The following is a 17595-nucleotide window of genomic DNA, read 5'->3' as shown; positions in this document are numbered from 1 at the left end:
ATGGAGTAATGTCATTGTTAGACTGTGCATAAAAATTACCAGTACAGAGCATATGGTCTGCTTGAATTTCAGTGTTTTTTTTTAAATTTATATCCTATTTTGTTAATTTAACCCTTTCTTTTCCTTGCAGATTTCACTGTCGGTGTCATTACAGAGGCAGCATTTACCAACCTGGGGAGCTCATCCCAACACTCTCAGGCTTATGGTAGATTTCAGTGATGGTGATTGTTCTTGACAAATAACATGTAATCATATAACTTCTTAACCAAAACCATAAATTGATATATGACACCTATAATTTGAAAAATACAGATAACCTTAATATATACACTTTTAAACCATATATATTACATTTATATATATTAAACCCTAATATATATATATATATATATATATATATATAAAAACCACATGTATATATTACATTTCAACATGGAATGCCTAAGTCTTGTGCTCATAACTGCAGAAAAGAGCTATGAATTGAAGTTTCAAATAGTGAAATGAAAGGCCTTTGATCAGTTTGATTCTCAAATAAAAGTTAAGGATGAGATGAGTGTTCAAATACTGTAAGTTACTGAGGGGTTTTAGTTTTGTGGTTTATCCACTGGCTTATTGAGAACGGGTGTGTTTTTCCTTATCATGATATCTTCTTAAGGGATTTTTCAAGATTCACATTGCCTGAATTTGGTTTTTGCCTTATGCCCTGACTTTCGAACTCAGGTTGCAAGATTGGACTTCACTCTATCTTCCACACTGCTGCCAGAATGACTTTTCTAGACTTCAAACCAACCATATCACATCTGTGTTTAAGGTCTTTAGTGACTCACTTCACGGATAAATTCTTAGTGTCTTAATAGGAGGCTGGCCTTTGACTCTTTGCCATCTGCATCCCCTGTCACTTCCCACATGGCACTCTGTCGCATGGAAAGCTGTCCTACCCCTACATGGCTTTGTACTACATCTCCAGTCAGTGTGACAGCCTTCCTACTTTAATCTATATCGTAACCTTCATCCCTTCTTCAAAATTTTCCCGACTTTATCTTCTTTGACTGCCCTGATGTCAATTGCTAACAGATTTTTAAACATTTTTTGGTGCTTTACTTCTATGTCTTAAACGTTTCTATGTTGCATGTCACACTGGCTAAATTATTTATTTGTATGTCTTTCTCTCCTACTAGAATATAGTAGGCACTTGGCTAAAGACTATGAATTTTGGTCTTTGAATTCCCCATGCCTGTCACAGTGCCCCACACATATATGAGCGTTTGATAAAAATGTGTTGAACTGAAATAGCTCTCTTCGAATTAGACCTACACCAATAACTTATTTGTTAAAAGGAAAAATCGTATTTGTCAATTCTTGCATGTTATATTGTTTTTGAAATACAGAAAAAACTTGAGGTTTGGTTTCGTGAATTAACTATTTGTTTACTTCTACCAGCCAGTGTTCAAATGGGACTGTGAAATGTGATGAATTAGCAACACCCTCTGCTGGTAAGATCTAGATAGATTTTTCCTTAAAGAGAATGTGCCTCTAGTACTGCTCCTGCTTTTAGGGCAGAAGTTATTAATCCGTCACAGCCCTCCTTGCCAATGTGCATGGAGGAATAGCCTTAGAATGTTTCTCAACATGGTACTCTGGCACTTCCTAACTTTTTTCACATTCGGAATTATAATATTTGTAGGACAGTGTGGGGTGGACATATAAGGCTGCTTAGGGGCAGAGCTGATCGACCCAGGGATGCTGCCTTGATGCTGCCTATCCCAGCACCACCCCAGGTGCCCCAAAGGCTTTAGGGATATGTATCCAGACACCTGTCGGAACTCACTTGTGCAACAGCAGTTAGGAAACCCTACTCCAGACCAGCAGATTCTAATGTACACACAGTCACCTGGGGATCTTGCTAAAATGCTGATTCTGATTCAGTAGGTCAGGGGTGATGCCTGCAACATTTCTGTTGATGGCTGAAGTGATGCTAATGCTACTGGGTCCTGGGCTACATTATAAGTAGCAAAGCTTTAGTACTAGCAGCCATCAATTAGAAATGGCATGTAAAATGACATCGACTGCCATCTCTCTTGAGAATATCACCTTATGATTGCATATCATTCCTGAAGATCTTATATATTAGGAGGCCCTTTATATTATTTATTTTCACCACACAAAAAGCCTCAAATTTTTGGTCACTGTGGAGAAATTCTAGGCAAATACTAAACAAAACTACCTTTTGTTGATTTTAATGGGCAGGAAGAGTGTAGGCTGCTAAAACTAATTGTGAGCTATTGCTTTGTTATTTATTTGCACAATTATGTAATATATTTTATAAATTAGCTTTAAATTAAATGCCCTAGATTCAATTTATGAGGATTCAGGCTGTCTAGGGCTTCTTTACAGTGTATGTTCATGGACCACACACATATTCAGTAGCTACTAGGCCCTCCCTCCTTGCCCCATTTGCGTCAGGGTGGCTCAGCATTGAAGAGAAGGATGCCCAGGTGGCCAGACTTCTCACAGAGGAATCCCCAAGATTCCTTCTGGCCCCAGATAAGGGGTGTTATTTAATCCCTCTGAGCTCAAAAGTTTCTGGAGCAATATGTAAGCCCTAGCCTGCCTGTAATTATGTCCATTTTCTGCACTTCTACATTATAGTGAGGACTAATGTAAATAATGACTCAGAGGTGAAGCAAGATCTAAAAGTATCATGTGTTTGTTGTAAACATACAACTTTGTAAAGTTTAAATATACTGTACTGTCCGTCCTCAAAAATTGATAATGTATGTTTGGATTAATCAAAATACCCTGGTTCTTGATCTCAGAAAATTATATACTAGTTGTTTAGTTACTGCTTTATGGAAGGCAGCTAAAGTTTTCAAACTCAAAATAGATTTTGGAAATTTAGGTGATTAAAGGAAATCTGTCTAGGGAATGCTTGTAAGCTCATGAACCAAACATCACAGAGTAAGATCAGTTATTACTGTTAAATATACTGTATTCTATGGTGAATTGTGTTTTGATGACAAATGCATGTCAATAAGATTAAATGTATAGAGCAAATACAAAGTTAAGGGTATTTTACCTGTGCCTTGTCCCTGAAGTTCACATCTGCCCCGAGGGAAAACAGTATTTCGACTGTAGGTTTCCTGACCCTGAATTACCAGCTGGTGGTGTAAATTGTGAAACTACATGTGCAAACCTGGCTATGAACTTCACTTGTGCCCCATCATCACCCTGCATAAGTGGCTGTGTTTGTGCTCCAGGGTAAGCCTCTTTTTCTTGAACGTTTAGAATTTGATAGAAAACACAAGAGCACTTAAAAACATTATTTATAGGAATAGCCAAAATTGTGTTCTGACTAGTGGTTCACTTTGAGTTGGCACCAACTCAAAGTTGATAATTACTGTTGTAATTATTTTTCTGTGCTCATGGAACATATCACATATGTTTTGTGTGAGATGCATATCACATATAACACATGACTAAATAATGTCACAATATGTTATGTATACAATATAATTAAAGTAATGCAGTGAATCGAGGAGAGAACTCATTTCAAGATGGACTTGGCATTTACCTCCTGATTTAACTGCAATTTTGGGAAAATGATAGTGAGCCACTCTGTATTCAAAACACTTGAAGTACATATCTTTTGTATACTCTGTTGTGCTGTTACTGTTGTTGATTTTAAGTTATATTATTAATGCCAACTTATCTACCTAATGGATGTTACAGAAAATGGTGTGTTGAGGCTACTTAGGGCAGTGGCTAACAGTGGGAGCTCTGGCTTCAGATACACCTGTTTCAAATCCCAGCCCTGCCGGTATCAGCTGCATGATTTTTCTGCAAGTTCCTTTAAACTCTCAGTTAGGCATTGTGAAATGTGGTGTGTGTGTGTGTGTGTGTGTGTGTGTATACACTCAATAAGTATGGGCCACTACTTTATGGCAGCATAATTTACTCTTATCTTTGTAAATTTTCTTTAGTAGCAGAAATGCCTAGTATACATGGAAGGTAAATACAGAATCTGGTGGCTATTTGCTTCCTTGCAGGCACACGTGGAATGTGGCCTCACTGGCCTTCCTTCTTCTGGTAGTGAATAGAGGCAGTGCACAGAGGGAGGGCCACCTAAGGCAAAGAGGTCACCCATTCTTTCTCGATGAACGTACTCACACAAAGCGATTCCTGGGCTCTATTCATATAAACCGGGAGCAAAGAAGAGAGAGGTTTTGTGGTCTGTTTCCCAGGAGAGTCACATTTGTCTGAATGGTCCCCATCTGGAATAGGCTGAAGAGCCAAGTAATGGGACTGTATCAATCTCTTTAGAAAGAAAGGACATAGAAGGAGTGTGAAAGAACAAGGCCTTGCCTGGGAAAATAAAGACAGGTAGAAATCAGGTCATACAGCAGCTGAGCAAGGAAGACATTTTAGTAAAAAGGACAAGGGAAATAAAACCTTTATTATAGTAAAATAACTGAACCCTACAACATTGCTTGATTTGTTTGATTTGATTATGACTCAGGGATGCATGGCTGATTAAATAAATCTACATCCTAATTTTGTTTCATGTGCTTGTGGTTGATGCTATTATTTAAAAAAATATCTATTTGCTGTCACCTTTGACTTTTAGCTCAACAGTGATTTATTAATTTACTGGTCAAATTTTATTACAAAAACTTAAAGTAATTTCCTCCCACCTTCTCTTATTTTATTGAAATAAGTATAGTTGGAATTGACTAAGAGGCCTCTCACTGTTTGGAAATAATTTTGTTACATGGAACTTTCTATTATAAAGTTGTTTTTGGTAGTATGATTTGTACTGACTTCCACATGACCTTGGCTGACTTATTTTAGGACAATAAGCCTGGTGTCACTTGTTTTCATGGGGCTCCTTATAGTGCCAGCAGTTCATCGACTACAAATGGACCACATACCTTAGCTCAGAAATCATTGTGGGTTAAGGAAATAGAAAGTCATATAGTGGAAAGAGTCATATAGAAATGGGTTAAAATGTTGGCCCTCTTTCTTATTAGGTAAAGTACCTCGGGACAAATCTTAACCACTTGGAGTCTCAACTTTATCTTTTTAAAACGGGTGTAATAATATCTACTTCATAGATGGTTGAGTATATGCAGCACAATAGTCATATGGTAGGTGCTCAGTAAATGTTTATTTTATTATTAACTCCACTTCCCAAACCTGCTTAAAGCAGACAATTCACAGTGATTTACGGCTCTCTTCTTCCTTCTTCCAGTTTTGATTAGTTATGAAAAACTCATCACTCATCAGTGTAACCATTTAAAACCACTAATTTGGCTGGTTATTTAAGAATTGTGCTTACAACATTTAATGGAGTATAATCTGTAAAAATACTGAATCACTATGCTGTACACCAGAAGCTAATATAATATTATAAATTAACTATACTTCAATTAAAAATTAAACATATGAATAATATTTTAAAAAATAAAAGAAATGAGAATTGAAAAAAAAAGAATTGTGGTTCATTTCCGTGAGGCATCCCTTATCTAAACAATTCAGCAGCCAATGTTAATGAAGCACCTAATATCTGGGACATTGTGTTAAGACACAGGGATGATGGTGCTAAAATAAATATATATAAGATAACAATAGAATCTACCTTATGGAATTGTCACTAGGATTAGATGAGTCAATGATGTATTTAAAGTGGGTGGAACAGTGGCTGGGCCATAGTTAACACTCAAAAATACTAGTTTTTGTTATTGTTCTTATTTTCTCTGTAAGACGTTTCATGAATTACTTGCAGTTCATTGTGGTAAATCCTCCAGTAAAGGTTTGTACAGATTGCTATATATAGGGAGTGTGGTATATAAAAGATTGCACTAAATTGAGTCTTGAGTGATGAGAAAAAAATCTTTTAGTTTTCTAGGCAGAAGAGAGATGCAATGCTCAGGGAAAGTGGCTAGAAGTTTGGAAAGGTTGAGGGGAGAGATTATGGACTCTAGGGCACTGTTGTCTGAAAGAAAGAAATCTGAATGAGTTGATGCATCATTTATATAAATAGTTTCATTTCTTCACCTTTACTCAACAACTGAGTGTGTGCTATGTGCTAGGCATTGAAACACAACCATTAACAAGATATTCATGGTCTTCCGGAGTGAAACTTAAAGTCAAATGGATAACATACACATTAGATAAACTATGAGCTAGGAAGCAGAGCACTAAAGGAACATATGTGATTATTTCTTTTTTAGAGAAGAAGCAAGAAGTCAGGAATCCTGACTTCTATGTTAATTTTGACAACATGGAATTCTCACATTTTAAAGCAAGTTCAGAAAAGAACTATGTATTTTATCTATTTTTACTAGCTAGATTTGAATGTTGCTATTACTATTTTATTATCCATTATTTATTATTTTACTTTTATTATATTATACTATTATATATTTAAATTATTGTATGTATTATTTATTAGCATTTTATTATTATTTATGGAAGCTATTTTTGAGAAAAGATTTTAGGAATATTGAAAAATGTATGTACATATTTATATTAAGGGTATTGAAATATTTATTATATATAATATGTATTTATTTTATCTTCATATCAAAATATTTTGATAATACACCCAAATTGATTTTTCCTTGAGATTATGAATAATGATTTTGTTTTAATTTTTGTATTCAGAGGTATTTTAAGATACTTTCTTATGGGGTAATCTTTCATGAAGGAAATTACACTTTGAAGAAACCAACATTCAAAACCTGATAAGTTAATAATAAAATGTGAAACACTCGATATAATGGTTTCTTATTCAAGACACACCTAAAGTCTCATGGTTTTTAACTTTAAGCACTAACAAAAGAAGCTTTTGATTACTCTCTCTATCCTGTAATAGAAAATGTTATCCAGCTCATACTTCACTATTTTGTAAAAAAATTCTTAGACTCACAGACTCTTCTATCAAGTAGCAAATATTAAAGAAAGGGAGACTTACTTCCTCTTTAATTGTTTTTTCAGAATATCTCACTTTACCCGGAAATTTAGGCTTCTGTCTCCCTTTTATTGTACTAAGTGATAACAGAAAGTTTAAAATTTTGCATCCAGTCATTTGCCTGGCATTTATTTATTTCTGTGATGTGAAAGGTACTGTGTGTAAAATAGGGGAGAAAGACTGGATTCGATCCCTCCACAGGTCAGATAGAACATTCTTACGACAGCTGTAACAAATATAGATGGTTTTGAATATGACAAGATTGCTGATTTTTTAAAAAACTGAAATTAGTAGTTTATATTAAATAACATTTACTTCTTCACTTGAAAGAATGGCAGAGCACAAAGGAAAGTGTTATGTTCCTGAAAGCTGTCCGTGTATCTGGAAAGATTGGGAGTACCTCTCAGGAGAAGTGATTGCTACACCATGTTATACCTGGTAATGAGATCTGTTTATTTCACAATTTTCCTAAGAAATTGTATTAGTTTCAGTCATCTTGTATTTACTTAATGTGACTGATTTCAGCAAAAAAGCAAACCAAGTCTGAGTAAATAAGATTTTAAAGGCTTTCAGGAGTTGGTTGGGAGCTACTACCTTCAGGGAGATCATTATTTTTACTCCTATTTGTTCAACCCAGGAGAAAAAAATGAACTATGACAATTTGAAAATTTAATAGGAAAAACATATCTCAAGTTTATAAGAAAGTGATGAGTGTTCCAAAGAGAAGGTCACATTTGATGGAAAGTTTTCTGTTTGGAAATAAGCCATAAAGTAAAATTGAAATACAGTTTCCTTGAAATGTGGATAAAAATTCTAAGTTCATGAACAAGTCCTGTCTAAGGTATTTAAATGGACTCCAGTAGATGAGATGGCATTGTGGTCTTTTAGCCACCAGCAGGCGTATGTTTAATTTTTCATTCCATCACCTGTTTTCTGTGTGACCCAGGCACAATTTCCAGGATTGGCTGTGATGTCTGATAATTTATTTAGACAAAGTGGTAAATATATGCCTTATCTATCATTGTAAGAAAATGTTATCAGAACGAATTGGCCGTATTTACAAGGGCTATTGGCTCAGTGAATGCTTTTGAATACAAACCTTCCAATATTTATGCTGCTTGAAAAATATTAATTAGAGCCAGGTTTCTTGGAAAGGTAACAGTGTTTGTATTATTTTCTAATAGTGTTTGTCGACGAGGAATGTTCAACTGCACATATTATCCATGCCCAGCAGTGTGCACAATATATGGGGACCGTCATTATCATTCTTTTGATGGACTGGAATATGATTATATCAGTGATTGCCAGGTATTTTTGATAAAGGTATGGCACAATTACTTCCTTTTACTTACAATTATGTAAATACAATGTAAAAAACAAGTATGGTGGACCATGGCATATCAAATCCATGTATCATTAGTAAAACCTATAAAAGTTATAGCAATTTAAAATTAATTTCCTTGACTCACTGTAAAGTTTTATTATGTATAAGTAATGGGCTAATTCATAAACTTTCTGTGCCTCTGTTTTCTCATTTGTAAAATGAGGATAATAATTGTACCTATCTCCTGGGGTAGTTCTTAGGATTGAATGAAATAAATATATGTAAAACTTTCAGAGAATGCTTGCTATTTAGTAACTGCTTAATAAATGTCAGCCGTTTTAATTTTTATTGGTTTAGTTTGGTGAATACAAATATAAGACATTAAATCATGTTTTGGACCATGTATTGTTTATAGTTGTAGCAATCAAAACGACATGGTTCTCAATTCTAGACATGCTATTTTGATGATATGCTTTGGTAAACCCTGGGCTCTGTATATCTGATAAAATCCTTAAAATTTCTCATATCTTTAATGCATTCGGATTTTCTGTAACCCTAAATTTTATTTAGATATCATTGATCCCAGAATTAAATTTCTAAATGAAAAATGTAAGCTTTAGGAAGAAGTTGCACAAAAATAAGCAAAATAACATCTTTTCTCCAGCAAGGTAACATGTGATTATCTTGAATTTGTGATTTTTTTCTGGGTAAGGCTTTTATGTTTTTAGAGCTTCATGTATGATCCTGTTCTTTAAGCATATGTCAAGAAAGTAGACATATTCCCATTTTGTATTAGTTATATTAAATAAAACACAAACAGTAAAATCTATAGCCTCAGTGGAAACCACTGAGTTTCCCTTTCAGCGCTATTTTTAGCCTTCTTTATGAACAATTTTAAGTTTCTTAAAGAATAAATCCCTGGGATTGGATTTGGCAGTGAGATAATTATAGAAGATGACAAGTTGCCTATAGGGGTTGCCTATAGTGTGTGTGTGTGTGTGTGTGTGTGTGTGTGTGTGTGTGTGTGGTTTTGATACTATTTGGAGCATAGGAAAAGCACAGTGATACATATACATTCTATGAGTATTTGTCCTCTTAGAACGAGGCTTATTTAGCAAACAATTTTACATGAGAATTTTCTTGTCCCCTGAAGTTTAGGTTGTAAATTGAGAAGCTTGGAAAAGTAAATAAAAATTTAGAGATTTGAATACATAAACAGATACTTTTTTCTCAAAATGCATCAGACTGATTTTATACCAAATCCTTACTTCTCTTGATATTTAGGTGTCTCTGACATTCCTTAAGATCCCTCTTCCTTTGACTTTCTGGATATTATGCTGTTGGAGCCCTTCAGTGTCTCTTCTGGTTTCTCCATTGTCTCTTTGTTGCCTTTTCTTTTAGCATAAGTCCCAGACCATAGATGACTGAGTTGGCTCCTTCAGGGCAAGGACCAAACCTTAGTCACCATTGTTTTACCAGTGTAGAGCATTGTGCTGGGAACATAGTTGTCCACTGCATGTTGACTGAACTGGATGTCTGTTCTTGGCTCTCTGCCCTTTTCTCCTAATGCTTGGTATGATCATCCCTCTCTACAGTCTCAACCTCATCTACAAGCTGATGAGTTCCAAATTGACATGGACAGCTCTGACCTTCAACTTCTAGGCTCTTCTGACTCAAGTTCATCCCTATAATAATACACTTTTTTCATTCTGTTAATCTTTCTAAGACTCACATTGCTATCATGTCATTGCTTTCTAAGAACTACGGTTGACTGCCAATTACCAGCTTCCATAAAGTCAAACTTCCCTTGAGACCCTTTGATAATCTTTCAAGGGTCTCAGTTAGCTCCACTCCTCCTTTATGTCTTTTCTCAGGGTATTTTCCTGTACCTGATTGCCTCTACTCCCTCAAAATAACTTTTCTAGTTCACATTTATCTGTTCTGTTCTTCCACATCCTATTGTATTTAATAGTCATCATGTCAAAAGTAAGCAGCCCATTATATTCTGATTATTTTATGTGTGCTCAATTAGATTGTGTATCATTTTATATCAGAGCTCTGCGTTATACTGCTTTTGGGTTCCTCATAAGGGCTAACACAATTATGGTTGTACTATAAGAGCTGAAAAATTACTTGCTCAGTTTTTTAACCATTTTTTTAGAGGGTAGAAATCACAAGCTTACACTTAATTAGTAATCTTTGTTATAAACTCATAATATGCCTTTAACATGAAGTATATAGAACAGTGCTTCTTAAACTTTAATATGTATGCACATCACCTGGAAATCTTGTTACAATATAGATTCTGATTTTATGTGTTTGGAGCAGTATCTTGGATTCCGCAATTTTTAATAAACTACCCTGATGTTTCATGTCCATAGTCCACTCTTTGAATAGCAGATGTAAAGCATTCTCTTCTTTAAAAAATGAATTTTAACTATTTTTGAAATTCTCTTCTTCTGAATAGTAAACTTTGTCACATCTAGAAAAAACAAAGTATCATTGACAATATTGTATCAAACATGACATGTTCCCATTGGATATGTCATTGAGGTTAATTAATGATGCTTTTTATGCTTTCATTTTAAGTAGCAAAACAAAAATTCTGCCAAACTTTGTTTTCATTTTGTGTAGGGAAAAAATTATTTACAAGTATTTACTAAAAACATTTTAAACCTTGTTCATGTATCACCGTCTTTGCAAACATTTTCCAATGTGTGACAGTGGTCTTTGCTCATGCATTATCATTTCATTCATTTAATAAACAATTTTTAGGGCCTATTAAATGTAAGCTGTGTTAACAAAAACACACCTTCTCTATTTATTAAGATAGAATTTTGCAAGAAAATTCTGAAGTTTTGAAACAAGGATCAGGACCTACATTTCTTTTTTCCTCCCCCCAGTCATTTTGCAAAATGCTGGGCATTTGGTGGACTCTTAGCAACTACTTATTTGATCTACCTGGCTTTTCCTTAACTCCTCATTTGTCTTTGCAGTAGAGAAATCATAGTATTTACCACTGAATTTTCAAACAATTATTGTTTTTTTTAATTGAAGCATAGTTAATTTACAATGTTGTGTTACCTTCAAGTGTACAGAAAAGTGATTGTGCAGAAAGTAGAATATTTGTCTCAACTCTGATTCCTGACAAAATGAAAGTATCTTCTTCTGTTTGATCCTGAATGATGGTAGCAGTCTTTTTTTATTGGTGCTGCAATATAACAGTGCCATTTTATTTAGCAGGCAAGAGCCATTAAGGTTTGGCTTTTAGATTTTATAAACCTGATTTCCTATCATCACTTTAATTTTCTACTATATCCTTCTGTAAAAATGCATACATAATGTTCAGTCTCAGATTTTAATGAGACATGCAAACCTGTATATGAAAAGACATGTTACAGGAAATGTTATTCCAACATTTGAGTACCTAACTAAATATCTGGGTTAAGATCTGTCATTAGGGTTCATGTGGTAAAAATAAGATATAAAGAATATTAAAAGTCTAAAGCTTCAAGTTTTAGAATTGTATATGCCTTTTTTTTAAACACCTTTATTGGAGTATAATTGCTTTACAATGGTGTGTTAGTTTCTGCTGTATAACAAAGTGAATCAGCTATACATATACATATATCCCCATATCTCCTCCTTCTTTCATCTCCCTCCCACCCTCCCTATCCCACCCCGCTAGGTGGTCACGAAGCACGGAGCTGATCTCCCTGTGCTATGCAGCTGCTTCCCACTAGCTATCGATTTTACTTTTGGTAGTGTATATAAGTCCATGCCACTCTCTCACTTTGTCCCAGCTTACCCTTCCCCCTCCCCATGTCCTCAAGTCCATTCTCTATGTCTGCATCTTTATTCCTGTCCTGCCCCTAGGTTCTTCAGAACCACTTTTTTTTTTTTTAGATTCCATATATATGTGTTAGCATATGGTATTCGTTTTTGTCTTTCTGACTTACTTCACTCTGTATGACAGACTCTAGGTCCATCCACCTCACTACAGATAACTCAATTTCGTTTCTTTTTTATGGCTGAGTAATATTCCATTGTATATATATGTGCCACATCTTCTTTATCCATTCATCTGTTGATGGACACTTAGTTTGCTTCCATGTCCTTGCTATTGTAAATAGAGCTGCAATGAACGTTGTGGTACATGACTCTTTTTGAATTATGGTTTTCTCAGGGTATATGCCCAGTAGTGGGATTGCTGGGTTGTATGGTAGTTCTATTTTTAGTTTTTTAAGGAAACTCCATACTGTTCTCCATAGTGGCTGTATCAATTTACATTCCCACCAACAGTGCAAGAGGGTTCCCTTTTCTCCACACCCTCTCCAGCATGACCAACATATACTTGATAAGCCAAGAAATATTTTATTTGACCATGGAGTAATTATTTCATACCAAAGACAAATTAGTAATTAACCAATGAAACCTAATAGTCATGGTTTTGAAATATTATCATTCCAGATAGTAAATTTCTCAACACTTGGAGATTTTCTGCTGCAATTTTAATTAATTAATTTATTTTTTAAGAATCAGCGTTTCCTTTGAGAAGGATAGAATGGCTGCCAGCACCATTCATTTACTTGCTGCTTTTTCATAGACAAGAATCACTTCTGTGAATATCATATTTAATTCCTTCTTCCTTGTCAAGCAGCTCTCTTTCCTCCCTGTCTTGATTACAAATTCTAGACTTTGTCATTTGTAATGCATTTTTATCTGGTAAAACATCATTTATTTTTTTGGGCCCTGTGAAGGATCTAGTAATCAAATTCATAAAAATTTCCCTTTTATTTGCCAATGGGACTTTAAAAAATTAATACTTACTCAGCTTTATCTTGAAAGTATAATGTTACTTGACTCTGACATATTGAAGGAATTGTAAAGGTTTTTTTTTTCTTTTTAATCTCTGGATTGTGGAGCTTTTTTGTTTTTTAATGTGGACCATTTTTAAAGTCTTCACTGAATTTGTTACAATATCGCTTCTGTTTTATGGTTTTTTTTTGTCCACAAGGCATGTGTGGTCTTAGCTCCCTGACTAGGGATCAAACCTGCACCCTCTGCATTGAAAGGCAAAATCTTAACCACTGGACCACCAGGGAAGTCCCCGGATTGTGGAGTTTTAAATGTAATCTGATTCCAGCGAATACTTACCCTATCTTTGTTGATGTTTATCAAACTTTAAAAATTCGAGCTTCCCTGGTGGCGCATTGGTTGAGAGTCCGCCTGTCGAGGCAGGGGACGCGGGTTCAGGTTCGTGCCCCGGTCCGCGAGAATCCCACATGCCGCGGAGCGGCTGGGCCCGTGGGCCATGGCCGCTGGGCCTGCGCTCCGCGACAGGAGAGGCCCCAGCAGTGAGAGGCACGCGTACCGCAAAAAAAAAAAAAAAAAAAAAGAACTTTAAAAATTCAAGTTCTCTGATATTTTATTCATTTTGGAGGCTGTTTATGCTATACTTTAAATAGCACAAGGAATATAGCACATTATTTTTTAAGTGTGTATTGTATTTCCTGAGGTAAGACTTTTTTAAGAGTAAAAAGAGTTGAGAAACCAAACAGCAACTTGACTTGCTATAAGCTCAAAGAAAGAGAGGACACTGGATGTTTTCAGCAAAAGTGGTAAATTTAATATTCCAACTCCCGGATTTCAGAGCCAAACTCTACTTCCATTATCTATGACAGGCCCCTGTCACTGCTAGGTTTCTTCCTGTAACTTGTTCTAGATTAGGTTTTTCAACATTCTGTTCAGTTGATAGCTCAAATGTTTGGTGCTCTCCTTAAGTCTCTGAAAACCCTTCTAATTTCATCGCTCTCAAATTTTTATACCTTGTATCATATCATCATTTTTCATGTCAATATTTCTTGTGTGATTTCTGTGTGTCAGGCCCTATACTGAGAAGTGGAGGTACAGAATGTGCAAACATAGATATCAGTTTAGGGTCCTTTGAAACTTAGGCTGGTGGTGGAGAGTTATTAATCACCAAATCACAAAATTCATATAAAATTGCCACTGTAAAAGTTAATGATGACCTATGCAAAATCCAATTAAACCTTTTAAATTTTTATCTTCCTTTTTTGAAGTGGTTCTTGCTTTGTCTTCTCTGAGGTAATTCTACTGCTTCTGCTGGTCTTTGACCACTCCTCAGTCTCCTCTGGTGGCTTCTTTCTCCAAGAGTTTCTTACAACACTGGGACTCACAAGTTCCATATTTTCATGCCTATCTCCTCTATAAAACTCTTAGTTGCTTGTAATCTCATAATATCTTGAAGGATAAACCCTGTATGCATTTATGTATGTACGTAGGTATGTATTTATCCATCCATCCATCCATCTGTCCATCCATCCACAGGAAGTGAAAACAGAGAGGAAAAGAAGTCAAAGGAAATCATTACACCCTATTTAGGCAAATGTAAAGATCTAGATAGAGCTAGATAGAGCTTTCTCTGTCAAATAAGAGTAAAATGCAAATTAATGGCATAGTAATTATACAATGGTGTGGCACTTCAGGAAAAAAAGAAAGAGAGATAGAGAAGAAAGAAGGAAAGAAAGAAGTAACATGTAAAAATTAGATGAAGATTTCACTCTGAATAAAATTTACTCCCCATAAAATAAAAATATTTTCTGCCTTCCAGAAGTTATGAAAGAGATGATGGAATTAACTAATAAGAATTTAAATGTATGTTAAGGGAATAAAAGTAAGTGAAAAAGGAAATGGCAAAATTAAGGAAAAAATTAAAGCCCAAGATACATTATAGAGTTGAGATAATAAGCATTTCTTTTAAAAAATGATAAGTATACTATCTTTTGTTTACATTCCATTCCTTTTGGTTCAGATGTGGGAGATAATCTAATTGTCTAGAGTTGTCTTTTTTTTTTTTTTTTTTGCCTGCATTAAAAAATCCCTTGGCCCATCAAAGAATGTGCTGCTTTGGGGCCATTCAGCTGTGGAACATAAACCATGGCTGCCTGAGGCTACTGTATCAGCAGGGACTTTCTGTGGGATAGTTACTGTTAAAAGGGGCTGGGACTATGACAGGTCTTAGACTGACATAGCAAGTAAAATAATATACTACCTTGAGAGGTGCTGACATTTTATGTTTTGGAATCACTTGGGAGAATATTCTCTATCAGTGTTTTCAGTACCTGAGCATAAAGGGTTTGAGGAATCTATGTGGCACATTGCTGTTGACCTTTTTCCTCTAGCTTTGTGTTACTTACTGTGTTGCTTAGCAACTCTGTAGCATTATCTCCAAACCTAATATTAACTTGAAATATATATTAGAAACGGAAATTGGAGAAATGTGACTCTTAGGACTTGATAGTTTCAAGTTACTGTCAGCATAGCATGATATTACCAGGCAGACGATACAATATAGAATATTTCTTGGCATTTCTGAATTAATATAAAGACTAAAGCTAACATTGAGGCACTTTAATTAATAGTAATAGAAATGTAATGGCAATAGGAATCCTTTCAGCCAGCTTTTCACATCCCTTAATCTAAATAACTCTTTCCAAGAGGAAGAGGAAAACAAAACCCTAAATTATATGTATATTTCTTCTTTGAAAATTGTTCATAAAGGCAGAAAAGTGTGGCATTATTTTTTGAGTAATACAATGCCGTAATCATCTTGATGACCCTTATTATTCTCCTTTTCAAAGTTTAGGCAATGCTTTGGAAAACAATTGTTTAAGAAGAAAAAGCTCTGGGTTCCTATGAAGTAAGGAAAATTGGGTCACAGAGGAACAAATTAATTACTCTGTCAACAGCATTCATTGAAAACCTATCCTCTAGGCACTGTGTTATAGTGATTACTAATAAGACAGGAAGAATTTGGCCAAACCAAGAATTATATTGAGCTAGTGTTCATATTGTTGGTGGTATAAAAAACTAAGTATGGAGAATTTACATCAAGACCTATATGATTTCCAAACATTTAAGGACTCTTCTCACTTTGAAAATAAACACTGCCCCTTATATCTAAAAATGAAAAGGATTCAGGAAATGTATGTGAGCCTTTGAAAATTGGAATTTGAGTTCTAAGAGAATTGTCACTTTCCTTCCGATGAAATTCCCACCTTCCACTAGGTAGTGGAAGGACTCAGGGCAGTATGGCTTTAACTTTTGGGGTGAAAAAGACCACTTCAAAAATTTGATGAAAATCATAGACTTTCTTCCTAGAAAAATACAGATACTCAAAAACAACATTTTACAATGAAATTCCAGAGTCAGTAGAACTATTGAAGCCCATCTATTAAACTGGGATAAAAATTAAAAACCCTGTTTCCAGAGAGAGAGTTCTTAGTGGATGGAGAGAGGAGTGGCTGAAGGAAGGTGAGGGTGAGGTAACTGGTGAAAAGGTTAGATTGAGAGTGTGTGGGACTAAATAATAGTCTCTGGAACTAAGGATTTCCTATAACCTACAACTGAATTTTCTCCTCAACTGTTACTAAACTCTTCCTAATTGCTCTGCAAGTGGCATTAAAAAAGAGGGTTTTGAACTCTGTCTCTGCCCTTATTTCCCTAAGTGACTTTGGACATTCATTTAATCCTTCTTAACCTCTGTTTCTTGATCTGTAAAATGGAGATAATACATAATTCAAGAATTATCATAAGAATTAAATGAGACAATGCATGTAAAGTTGGAAGGAAGCCCTCAAATGATATGCATCATTTTATTTACTAATACAGTGTCAAAGTTTTATATTTATTGCAATTTTATCTTGTAGGCAGATAATTATTTAGCCAGAAAACTGGCTTAAAATAAAACAAAAGATGTTGTCTAAAATGAAAATATTTCTTTTAAAATTCCCCTACATGACATGTCTTGTTGGGTATTTGACAAGAAGAAACTGGTTGATAAATTTGAGCTGTAATAATAAAATGGAAAAAAATCCTTGTTGGAACAACATTTTAACAGGAGATATTATAGATAAATGTTTAAAGATTGAGCTATCTTGGTATACTTTTATTAAATTCTTCACATTATTAGATCAAAATGATTTTTATTTTAGAGGTAAGTTGTATTTCAATTTCAATACAATTCATTGTAAATCTTGGACTTCTTTAAGATTTGTTAATGAAAAATAAGTAAAAGTTATATATAATATACATTTGTATTAATATAATATTTTTGACATTTCAGAGTACAGATGATTCAGATATATCTGTCATTGGCCAGAACAAGAAATGCTTTGACAACGATATTGTTTGTTCTAAAAGTGTTTTGATTTCAGTTGGGGACACTGACATTTACCTGAATGATACTCCTTACAAACAGGTTAGTGAATTATTTCTC

General features: G+C 34.7%; 1 protein-coding gene across 1 annotated transcript in view; it reads left to right on the top strand.

The window, feature by feature from the left end:
- OTOGL (otogelin like) overlaps positions 1 to 17595 on the top strand; it is a 148148-nt gene that overhangs the window by 54589 nt on the left and 75964 nt on the right. Inside the window, 6 exon segments of the mRNA XM_032646052.1 lie at positions 131 to 205; positions 1441 to 1493; positions 3096 to 3258; positions 7301 to 7408; positions 8155 to 8293; positions 17443 to 17577. Coding sequence (XP_032501943.1) covers positions 131 to 205; positions 1441 to 1493; positions 3096 to 3258; positions 7301 to 7408; positions 8155 to 8293; positions 17443 to 17577 — 673 coding nt within the window.

The sequence above is a fragment of the Phocoena sinus genome, chromosome 10 (assembly GCF_008692025.1).
Source record: "Phocoena sinus isolate mPhoSin1 chromosome 10, mPhoSin1.pri, whole genome shotgun sequence".
NCBI classification, from domain to species: Eukaryota; Metazoa; Chordata; class Mammalia; order Artiodactyla; family Phocoenidae; genus Phocoena; species Phocoena sinus.
The sequence above is the reverse complement of the archived record's forward strand: the minus strand, read 5'-3'. Positions and strand labels throughout refer to the sequence as shown.